The sequence below is a fragment of the Crocuta crocuta genome, unplaced genomic scaffold, assembly GCF_008692635.1.
Source record: "Crocuta crocuta isolate KB4526 unplaced genomic scaffold, BGI_CrCroc_1.0 scaffold36, whole genome shotgun sequence".
NCBI classification, from domain to species: domain Eukaryota; kingdom Metazoa; phylum Chordata; class Mammalia; order Carnivora; family Hyaenidae; genus Crocuta; species Crocuta crocuta.
Window position 1 is genome coordinate 14,794,127 of NW_027532203.1, and position 12,028 is coordinate 14,806,154.

A 12,028-nucleotide genomic window follows, 5' to 3' on the forward strand; every position below is an offset into this window, starting at 1 on the left:
TGGTCTCAGGATTTGCTTCTGAAGGAAACTAAGCCAGTGCCCCATCCCACTTTCCTTACTGTACAGATCAGACCCCAAGCTAAGCAGAAGCTATCTGGAGGGGCAGAACACCATGTCCAACGTCAGCGTGCAGAGAACTTGGAGAACTGTCTGGCGTGGAAAACTCACAGCTAGCATCAGAAGTGTTGTGCATAGAAGCACACCATCGTAGGAGACAGGATCAGACAACACGTGAATAAATGGATGTACAGCTGACCCTTGAACACAAGTCTTAGAGGCGCCAACCCCCTACACAGTTGAAAATCCGCATATGGCTATTGACTCCCCCAAAACTTAACCACTGTCCAGAAGTCTTGCCCATAACATAAAGACGATGAACACACATTTTGTATTTTATATGTATTATATACTGCATTCTTATAATCAAGTAAGCTAGAGAAAAGAAAATGTTAAGAAAATCATAAGAAAGAGTAGAGTTATAGTACTGCACTTTAAAGAACCCATATGTAAGCAGAGCTGTGCAGCTCAAACCCAGGATGTTCAAAGATAAACTGCAGTTGTTTTTTTCTCTGTTTTTCTCTCCTTTGGTGCTGTTTACTGTTGGGGCTTCTCAAACCCTACTTCCCACGTTCTACCAGCACCTGAAATTGGGACTCAAGGCCCATATACATTTTCAAACCAGGACTCTGGCCTGGCCCCCGGTGCTCTCTTCACTCACATCTGCCCCCAAGAAGATGGTTCCTCTCCACTAATGTTTTGGAGAGAATGGCCTCAATAGGGTTGCTCCTCTTGACTCAAATGCAGTTCAACAGTATAAAGTTCTTTTAATGCAAGGGCCTTTCGGAGAAGTAAGAAAATCAACAGAAACAAACATTTCAAAAACCCTCTTTGTTGTCAGGGTGCCTTGGTGGCTCAGTCGGTTGAGCATCTGGCTTTGGCTCAGGTCATGATTTTGTGTTTCATGGGTTTGAGCCCCGAGTTGGGCTCTGTTTCGACAGCTCAGAGCCTGTAGATTCTGTCTTCCTCTCTCTCTGCCCCTCCTATGCTCATGCTCTGTCTCTCAATAATAAAATAAATGTTTAAAAAAATTAGAAAAACCCTATTGTCTATGTTATAGTTGTTGAATAACAAATGAGGTCAGGGCTAATGTCTAAGACAGGTATTACAAAGGGGTGAAATTCAGTTGGGGGGGCTCTCAGGCATCTGTGAAATGCAGCGTGGGCAGGTATTTTTGGGTGTTGGCTCCCCCAAATCTCACAATGTTGGCACCTTTGTGACTGGACAAAAGGCTCAGCCTTGGTCAGGGGACTGGACTTGACTCTGAGATATGGTTTGAAATCTACAGTATGGACACCAGGCCTGATCCAGGTGATTCTGGAATCACTTCCCTGACTGCCAATCTGTATAGATTCTCCGCTCCCCTCTCCTCTGCCTGCAACCCCTCAAAACCCTGGCCTCCAGGATGCAGGAAGAACCCAGCCGGGCACACTCTAGTGAATCAACCCGCTGCCCAAGACACAGTGAGATAATATCCAAATGAATGACAGAAGTCGTAAATGAATAAAGGAGTCTGTGTTCCAATAAAACTTTATTTGGCCTGTCCTGATCAAGTTTAATAGAGCTTTTTAAAACATGAGTAATTATAACAATTCCTCTATAATAACAATTATTATGAACTCCTGGTCAAGGTCAGTAGCTTGTTCCTTTACCAAAAAAGTAAAGCCGCTCTCTGAGGACAAATGGCACATGAGGATCGGTGTANTTTACATATTTTCTATTTAAAAATTGGTCAGTGTGATTAATTCTGTTTTTAAATATAAGTTTCTAATGTGTTGTAGGTTTCAATGTACAAGTCCTAGTTAGCTGATAGGTTTAAGGTGCTGTTGGGGGGAGGGTGAGCACAGCCCAAGGTCAACACAGGAACATCTTCCACTTACAGGCTGGCTAGACCTCCTGTGGGTATCTTTGGATGGGGGGGGTTCCTGGGGGGGGAAGCAGAATACCAGTGGTGGGAATGGCAGAGCATTCCAGGGGATGGACTAGGCTTCCGCAGAGGGCTCACGGTGCTGCACATCACCCCAGGCTCTGCGTGAGATACACCTCCGGGTATGCCTCCTCCAGAATCATCCTGGTCTAAGCCATGAGGGGCCCGGTTGCTTTGAAGCCCTTCCTGTGTCTCGGGGTCTCTGTGCTGGTGCCTGACCCCCGAGGACTTCCACTGTTGGCACACTGCCTTTCACATCTTCCTACCTTACTGGATTCCTTGTCCCCAAGGCCACTCGCTTTCCATGCATATCTTTAGGGCCTGCTCTTTGCCAAAGCTAAATGGATGATCAAAATCAAGGGCAGTATTAATGAAGTGTGATAGGTCCCATGTGAAATCTCTCCTAACACATTTGCTCTATGGCGGGCATCTCATTGTCTTGTTTCCTCCAAAGGAGCAATTCGTGCCAAGAACATGAGTTCCCGAAGTCAGCTGGGAGAGGAGTTCTGTGTATGTCTGAGGGTGGGTTCCGTGTATGCGGGTGGGTGTTGGGCTGGAGGGATTCGTGGAACTCGTCTTCAAACTCACCTGTGAACGACAGCCTCTGGGGAACCAGGGCTGTGACCTTGCATCCGTGTGTGTGTCAGGAAAGTGCATAGGGAGGTCTGGAGGAGGTGTGAGCACAGGCCTGGAAGATGAGTTCTCGTACCTGCGGAACTGGTCTGATCTGAAACAAGGTTTTCCGACCACACCGGGGTGAGGCAAATACAGGGGCGTGGCAGATGGGACGATTTAAGTCCTCAAGGAACCAGAAAATATATGGTTGGTGACGAGGGTAAACCTGGCTCGGCTTCCAATTTTGGAACATAGGAAACATTGCTCTGAATGAAAGATCGAACAGGTCAGTCAGATGGTAATGGGCAGGGAAGAAACATCTTGGACTAAGTTTTCTGACTGGAAAGCCAGAGTGAACCCCAGCAGAGGGAGACAGTGGCCTAGATTCAAGACCTGAAGACTGGGCTTCAAGGATTTGCCCTGACACAGAGTAGGCCCTAATCATGACCACATCACTTGGGGTCTCTGGGCCTCGCTGTCCCTCATCTGTTAGTTAGGCCAGATGGTTTCCACACTATGCCAGCCACATCCACTGGAACCCAGCCAGGTGGTAGGGCTGGCCGACCGCTGTTTAAGATGCCTTTCTTCCCTGAACGCTGCCACTTATAAAACCAAGGGTCCCCTCTTTGCTGGGAAACTGATCAACCCCCAAACTAGGCTCCTGTTCAAACCTGCTCCCAGAGGTTAAAGGCTAGTTATTAAGGCAGTTTAAGAAATGGACATTCCTCTCCCTCCTCGGATCCTTCCTGTGTTCTGCTAACCCCAAGGCAGCAGAGAGGGGGTGGGGAGGGGCAGCAGAGGTGCCAGGGAGGCAGCCCCCTTCCTGCCAGGCCAGGCTTTCTCCGGTGGCCTCCGCCAGGGGGCCCGGAGCTCCCCTTCCCCCTCACCACCTTTCTTTGGAGAAGGCCTCCGTCTGCACAAGATCGCCAGGGTGCTCGGAGATGCACGCGCCGTTGAGGTCGCCCAGTTTATTGTCCGGCAGGTCCTCCGGCTTGGTGCAGAGCTTCAGGGCGCGGGAGATGAACACGTCCAGGTCGAACTGGGGGCTCGCGCCCCCGTCGATGGGGGCCGGGTGGCCCGGTGGAGAGGCGGACAGGCGGCGCTCAGGGCTGTCGGGGGGTGGGCTGGCGCGCTCGGGGCCGACCTGTGTGCTCTTGACCCACTGCGCGATCTCCAGGANCCGGCCGCCTGCTTCCAGTGCGACAGATCCAGAATGAGCTTGGGCTCCGAGTAGTGGTGCGGCTTGCTGTCGCGCCACAGCAGCTTGTCCAGGTAGGACGGCGAGCCCACTTTGTAGTCGCAGGAGCGGCCGTAGTCGGCCTCGAAGGCGCGCTCCATGGACGAGTGCGAGCGCTCCAGAAAGCGCTCGGAGCTGCTCTGCGAGTCCTTGCGCGGATCCACCTGCACGTCCTCCGCCAGCGGCGCGGAGCCGGCGCGCGGGTCGCGCTGCACCTCGCTGGCGTCCTGGCACCGGTCCGGCCTCCACTCCAGGTCCGAGGACAGGCTCACGGGGTACCTGCAAAGGTTCAGACGGACAGAATGGTGACTGTCCAACCTCGGGTGACTTGGCTTCCTGGAGGGAGCCAGCCCCCTAATCCCCGTCTGCCACCCACAGGCTGCCTTTCCATTCTTTCCCCATCCCTCCAGTCCTGTGACCCTCCCTGCCCCACTTCCCAAGGTAGGAGAGTGATGGCACAAGGTAATTTTGAGCCTCCAGGGCTCAGGTGGAGGGACTGACTGTTTGGCTTAACCCTTGTATTCTTCTGTATTCATCACCCTGCAGGTATTTCCTGAGCAGCGTACACCCTGGCCCGCACAGGCACTGCCAGGCACGGCAGTGAACAAAACAAGAAATGCCCTGTCCTCATGGACTCTACTTTCAAGTGGCTCCACCTGTTCGGTGCCCCGCACACGGACATGTACACAGATCACGTGGGGACCTTGTTAAATTGCAGCTCTTGATTTGGTAGCTCTGAGGTGGGGCCTGAGATCCTGCAGTGATAGTAAGCTCCCAGGTGATGCTGATGCCGCTGGTCCAGGGACCACACTTTGAGTAGCAGGGCCCTAATGAGCGCTTCTCAGCCCGGGCTCAGATCAGAATCACCCCACACTCTCATTTCTGACTCAGTAGGCTTTGCATCGCCCGGTTTTAACATGTCCCCAGGCAATTCTGAGGTACAGCCCGGGCTAAGAACTCTTGCCCCTGGTTGGATCTGGCTGGATGCCCCCACAGCATCCTGCATCAATGCGGTGCAGGTGGGGCTGGAGGAAAGATTAGAGACACCTCAGGAGAGACCAAAGATCCTTGGGATTCTGCCTTCCGTCACCTGTCCTGCAGCCACAGAGAGCAAAGGCCACTGGCCAAAAGCAAATTAAGGGCAGGTGTGCAGGCCACCAGCTCAGGCCGGCCCTCTCCTCCCCTTGCCAGGGACTCTATGCAGAACTATGTGGGGGCAGGGAGGGAGCGCAGAGGAGGCAGCAGCCTGCTCATGGTACAGGATGCCTAGTGCTCACACGGGAAAAACCAATGCACCAAGGACGGGCAGGTTTGGCCGTGAAGGGGCAGACGCATGGCAGCAGTCCACACGATGTGCTCTGCAAGTCACAGGAAGGCCCCAGTATTGCCTGCCCGCCCAGAGACACCATTAGGGCAGGAGTCACTCCCAGAGGTGAACACCACACTGCCTCCTCCCTCAAGGGGCCTCGGAACTGCAGAGGTTTCCAGGAGGAAGAGCATGTGAAGACCCTCATCCTTGGCTGCTACACGCCAAGGGCCAAACCTTGGTTCTCTGAAGGCTTCACAGTGACTCTGTGGAGTTAGTATTATCACCCCACCTTACACATGGGGACGCTGGTGTTTAAAGGTTAAGCCATCTGCGCAAAGCAGGGGGGCCTGCAGGAAGGAGCCTGCCGTTGATTTGCCATTCTCCTTCCTGCGGGTGTGAGGGGCAAGTTAGGAGCCGAAGTGCGTCAGGTCTAGAAACATTCAGAGTTGGTGGGCAGTGGCCAGAGAAACTTGAGAAGCATGGGGTGCGCCCTGCTGGGCCAGCACGCTGTACCCTCACAGGCTGTGGAGTGGAGGGGGAGGGGCTGAGAGACCACAGTCAAGGGCGAGACTAGCATGGGGAGGGGGGAGCAGGAGGAAGAGTCTTCATTAATCTCTATTTGCTGGCAACTCTTGATAACAACAATCGAAGACAACACACCAACAAACGTGTCCGTAAATAGCAACATCGCCCTGGCCCTCCCTCGGTGCCTCCTTAATCTGAAACCTATCATCTGTCAAATGACTGAAAAGGAGCGCTTGCTCATCTGTCACTTATGTAACTAGCTGTCACATTCCCACAGCAGCGGGGCTCCCACTTAGGCCCCCTCGGAGTCCTAGCTGCTAAGCAAGCCCTCGACTTCTATTTCTAAACCGAGCGGCTCTCGGCTCTCCCTCCCAGGATTAGCAGATGGTGATGCCCAAATGTTTAGCTGCCTGATCTAACTTCAGAACAGGAAGGGACCTAACAAATCACAACATGCCTACACAGAGATTGTTAAAAAAACAAAAAAACAACAACGTGTGTTCTACCCTACTCTGAATCACTCACTGGTAGTGACTTCCGGGCACACGGCGTTTGGGAAGGATTCCGGGGGCAAACCCAGTTTGGCAGGAAAGAGTCCTGTGATTGCTCAGCAGTGTCTGACACAGATGGAGATCGAGGAGGCCCCACACGAGGCAGCTATTAGCTGTGTGGCAAGATGCTCCTCTCTAACCTCTCTGGGCTGTAACTTCATCGTATGTCAGTGGGCACTAATAATAACAGCACGTCCCTTCATGGCATTCTCAGGAGGTGCAAATGATGTGAACCACATGAAAGCACTGAGTAGTAGTAAATTTTACATTGTTGCCTTGCCATGCACTGGTGCAGGCTACTTTACTAGGGCAGATTCGCATTCTGCTGGAAGTGAGCTCCAATGATGGGTGCTCCTTAAATGCTTGCGGAACACCGTATTGGGCCCTGTGTCCAGTATACTCAGGGTGGGGAGGAAAGGGGTGGAGGCTGTGTTGCGCAGAGGAAGGCCCCTGACCCACACGTGTGCATTTACTGGGAATGCCTGGGGACAGGAGAGAAGGGCAGGAAGCTAAATCGGAGGCAGCACCCATGGGCTGTAGAGCTCGGGAGACAGAGGGAAAGGTCACAGAGGATCAGAGGCCAAGTAGAAATGGGAGTATGAGAGCATGGATTCCAGACTCCAGGGCTGGAGGCCCCCTGGAAGTGCACCTGTCCCAGGTGGAGAGCTGGCTCTGGTTGGCGGCCATCAGCAGGATGTCGTCGATCTCATCCTCAATGCGGAAGGGGTGCTGGGAGGTGGGCTCGTCCTCAGGGCACGAGTATGGGCTCATGTAGGGGTGCTGCAGCCCCATCTCTGCTGTTAGGCGATCCATGGGGTTAAAGGTCAGGATCTTCTCTAGAAAGTCAATGGCTGTGGGGAGCAAAACAGGACATGACGGTCACTCATTGCCCTGCCTGCAGAGAATGAGCGTCTTCAGCACGGGGACTTTTTTTTGTTTGTTTTTTGTACTTTCCCTCTGTAAAAAGGTTTTTAGCCGTTTTTTCTTGTGGTCCTCACCACAATCCAGTGACAAATTCAGAGCAGATTCTGCTTTTTTGACTTCCTGAATGAATAAACAGAGGCCCAGAGGGGTGAAGTGATTTGCTAAAGTCACTGCTGGTTAGAGGAGGTCTGGGGCGAGAACTCTATCTTGGGGTGGATCTCTCCAGAGACAGGGGTCAGGATGTAGGTAGTTCATGCGGTGGTGATCCCAGAAACGCTGGTAGGGGAGTGGCAGGGAAAGAAGCCCAGACAAGATGTGTCCATGAGCAGGTTCCACTGAGGGGGTGGGGAGGGGATCCTCTAGGAGACAGCATGGGACATTTCAGAGGCGGCTCCACTTGTGGGGTCGGGGGAGCTGTGGTGTCTCTGCAACAGCCACTCCCACGTGTTGGGCGCCACGTGCTGCTGGGGTGGGCAGAGCAGCCTGTGGCCCCCAGGTGCCAGCAGTGACAAAGTTCACTGAGAAAGCGAGGCAGGTGGGACAGGACCAGGGCTCCTGAGTCCGGTCTTCCTACCATAGATTGTCCCTGGAGGCTTAACAAACAAGGGCAGGCAGGCTTGATATTAAAAATATTTAGCCACCAGCCTGAAGCCCTCCTGGGGTCTAGGGACTAGATCAAGGGGAGGTCCCAGGCAGCTGGAGCCCAGATAGGAAGGGACACTCAGAAGCCTTGTGGAGTGGCTGGCTGCCAACCAGCACGAAAGTATACGAGACACCAGCGGCCAGTCGGGCGGGTGGGTGAGCGCCAGCCAAACATAAGCTCTGCTCACACGTTCTGGTGTCCTTTTTCCCAAGCTGGGGCCGGGCCAGCCATCTGCCTTGTGGGCTCTGCCCTGGGTTGTCTCAGGGCAAGGTCTACCTCTCTGGAGGTTGGCATTACCTCGTGGTGCTGGAGGCCCCACTTAACTCATGACTTGGCTAATCGTGTTACCACCCACGCAGCAAGGGAGCGATGCAGCTGAGCTGAAGGGCCTCAGCCAGCGCCGTGACCCTGCCCCTCACTCCAGCCCTGGGTCTCTTTGCAGGAATATTCATCAATGATTCAGGAAACCAATGGATTCAGAAGGTCACTGGCCTCCCAGGAGGACACAGCACTTCTCTGTAACCCTAGACTGAAAGATCAGTAACACAACAATAACTGTGGTCATGGCCAAGTGCTCTGGGGCTCAGGGGGTGCTTCTGGGTCAGGGCTATAGGGCCTGAGAGAGTGTCACGGATTGCCAGGGCTGGGAGGAATCGGGCACTGCAGGGCACAGCCCCGCTCTGGCACTGCCCGGCTCCAGGCCGGGCGAGCCTCTCCCTCTTCCGGCCGCCACCCTCCCTGGGTCCGACCTATTACTCTGGACCTTCTGAAAAGGAGAGGAGAGAGTTGAAGCTCCCAACAGGGGCAGGCATCATCACCATTGTCACTGTTATTAATAAAGACCCAGCAAACCCTGAAGTTGGAAAGGGCCACTCCACTGACTCTACTAAAAATCAGTCTCTTCTTTCCTCTCCCTGACAGCTGGTCTAGCACACGCCCACACACTTCTGGAAGCCCAAATCTTAGAAAAGCCCTCCTTATATCTAACCCAAATCTGCCCCCTTTAACCTCCGTCCCAAAGCCTAGCTCTGCCCTCTGTGGTCACCATGTTCTCTCTTACCCACGGTTCAACGCAGCAGTCAGGTCCTGTGTGAGCCCGCCCTCCACCTGACACCCGCTGGCCCGCATCTCCCAGCCTCCCTTGCAGTTGGATGTGGCTGTGTGACGGGGGCCCGTGGGGCAGGGGTGGAAGTGATGTGTGTACCCCACTTTTAGGCCAGATGCATAAAGATCTCCTGCAAGAGCCTCTGCTCTCTCTTCCCCTGGCTTCAGCGGAAGTGAGTGAAAGCTGTGTGTTAAACATGGCGACACCTCTTTGACAGCCTCTGCCCAGGCACCCCCTCTCTGTCCGGACTTGGGGTGAGCCGCACGAGCACTGCTAGCAGGATCACTCGGCAGGTTCCACAGCGCTGGCTCTGCCTCAACCGAGAAACCACCCCACCGCCCTGCCCCCAATTCCTCTCCTCTGGGCTCCATCTCCCATGTTTTGAAAGCACCTCTAATGTAATGAGACTTCTGTACAATCTTGTCACGTTCCTGTGGCCCAGGAGACTCCAAACTGGACTTCCCAGAGCCCCAGGGGTTCTGGAGAGATTCTTAGGGGCGGCTCTGGAGACTGAGAGGCAGGTCGGCAGGGCCCTGAGGTCCCCAACTCTGCTTCACTCAGAGCACTCCTTTTACTTGTTTTGAGATTAGATTTGTCACATTTGTCACTTAGGATATATTTATTTTTTTGTTTAAAAAAATTTTTAATGCTTATTTTTCAGAGAGAGAGAGACAGAGACAGAGAGCGAGTGGGGAAGGTACGGAGAGAGAGGAAGACAGAATCGGAAGCAGGCTCCAGGCTCTGAGCTGTCAGCACAGAGCTCGACACGGGGCTCCAATTCATGAACCACGAGGTCATGACGTAAGCCGAAGTTGGATGCTTAACTGCCTGAGGCACCCAGGTGCCTCTATGGTATATTTACTTCTTATAGTAAATGGAGCCCAGACTGATGCCTCCATACAGTCTCAGGGCCTGTCTCCCTTGTCCTGCGCCTGTGGCTAGATGGCTGTGTCAGATGCTCAGGGATAGTCCCCTAGACTGTCCTTGGAGCTTCTGGAGGCTACAACCAGAGAGATACCCCTGCCTCTTCCCAGGCCTGTGGGGCCTCAAATGTACAGGAGGGGGAGTGACCGCGGGTCACCAAGTGGCTCTCCTGGGGAGGTGGGCCTGATATCCTTTCTCATGCTGGTATTTCATATCGGTGACATCTCATTCTCCTAAAGCCAGAGATCAGTGGGAGATCTCTTTTCAAGGCCAGAGGCAGGCGAGAGAATTCTGGGTGGAGCCGAGTTGGGGCACATTGGGAGGGTGCAGCAAGCCTGGCATCAGTGAACATCTGTTCAGCTGCAGGATCGAGTCCAAACCCCTCGGCCTCTCAGCCCTTCTCACCTCTCTAGCTTTACTTCCTACCACCCATCTGTGACTCGTCCGGCCCATCTGAGCCGTCATCACGTCGCCCGGGTGAGCTTCTCTGTCCTTCTCCGTGCAAAGTGGCTCCCTTCCCTTCCCCAAATACCTGGGGCTCCTTAGGATGCGTTCCTTAGTCTTTGTTCTCATCTCAGGCAGGGGCTCCTGGTCTTCCCAGGGAGACCAACTCTTGTGTCCCAAGCACTCTGGTGGCTTAATAAATGTCGGTGGATGCTGCTGGTCAGTGAAGAGCTTTATCCCTCTCAGGACCAACTCTGATTGTGCCGAGACAAAGCCCACCACTCTGAGCGCCAAGTCCCTGAGGGGCTGCTGTGTGTGTGGTTGCCATTGAGGGGACACGGGGGACGCGTCCCTGACCCAGAATTCCTGACCAGGTGGACACCCCTCTTGTCTTGTGGTAGGGTTTCTACACGGGCCTGGGGCTCAATGTAAGTACAGATGGGCTGAGTCTTAGTTTGTGGTGAATCAAGTGATCCCTCTTCTCCCTTAATGAAGTGGAAGCTGAGGCAGCTTATGACTGAATGGGGATCCCAGCCAAGGCCATTTCTAAAAGACACTGTTAGTGCTTCCTGATGGCCTCACTTGTAATACTGACACAAAGGGGCACAGGGTAAATATCCATGTCAGGGCCTCCTCTTCAGCAAGTTGGGGCCACAGGACTAAGTTCTGCCAACAGAACATGAGTGGAGGTGAGGTGTACAAAGTCTGGCCCATGACTTTAAGGGCAAGGGGACCTGCCCTCCTTCCCTACTTTCCTCCGGGTGGTGAGATGGCAGAATAAGAAGGGGCTGAGGCCCCTGAATGACTCTGGACAGCAGATTCAGCATATTGGCCTAGACTGTTTGCTTTTATGTTATTATATAAGAGAGAAATAAACCTCTTTTTTCTTTTCTTTTTTGAAAATATTTTATTTTTTGGGGCATCTGGGTGGCTCAGTCAGTTAAGCGTCTGACTTTGGCTCAGGTCATGATCTCGTGGTTTGTGGGTTCGAGCCCTGCGTTGGGCTCTGTGCTGACAGCCATCTCAAAGCCTGGAGCCTGCTTCAGATTCTATGTCTCCCTCTCTCTCTGACCCTCCCCTGCTCATGCTGTCTCTCTCTCTCTGAAATAAATAAAATGTTAAAAAAATAATAATACTAAAAATATTTTATTTGTAAGTAATCTCTACACCCAAGTGGGGCTCGAACTCGCAACCCGGAGATCAAGAGTTGCACATTCCACTGACTGAGCCAGCCAGCACCCCTTAACTTCATTTTTCTTAAAAAAAGAAATAAATCTTATTAAGTCATTAAAAATTTGAGTCTCTTACAATTGGCCGACCCTATATCCCACCTAAGAGAAGGTCTCTTAAGGAAGCCTCTGGCAGGTATGAGGCCTGGTGATAATGTTAACATTTAAGATGATGGAGCAACTATCCTACGCTCAGGGCTCTACAAATTCTATTTTACTTACTCATCACGATGACCCTATGTGATGCATATCACTGTACCCACTCTGCATTTAAGGAAACTGAGATGCAGAGAAGTGAAGAAACTTGTTCAAGGCCAAACAGCTACTCACTGATGGAACTGGGAATTGAGTCTGGGTCTGGGTCTCAAGCTCATAAAACTCACATTCTCTAAGAATGAAATCTTGCCATTTGCAACAATATGGATGGAACTGCTAAGTGAAATAAGTCAGACAGAGAAAGACAGATATCATACCTTTCCACTCCTATGTAGAATTTGAGAAACTTAACAGAAGACCATGGGGGGGGGGGGGGGGGAAA

The 12,028-nt window shown here is 52.7% G+C and overlaps 1 protein-coding gene across 1 annotated transcript in view; it reads right to left on the reverse strand.

Moving 5' to 3' along the window:
• Window positions 1–1,768: 1,768 nt before the first annotated feature.
• The window catches only part of MAPK4 (mitogen-activated protein kinase 4), a 147,668-nt gene continuing 137,408 nt past the window's right edge, over window positions 1,769–12,028 (reverse strand). The window contains 3 exon segments of the mRNA XM_077777671.1: window positions 1,769–3,778; window positions 3,781–4,115; window positions 6,871–7,072. Of these exon segments, the coding sequence (XP_077633797.1) occupies window positions 3,483–3,778; window positions 3,781–4,115; window positions 6,871–7,072 (833 nt within the window). The 3' untranslated portion in view covers window positions 1,769–3,482.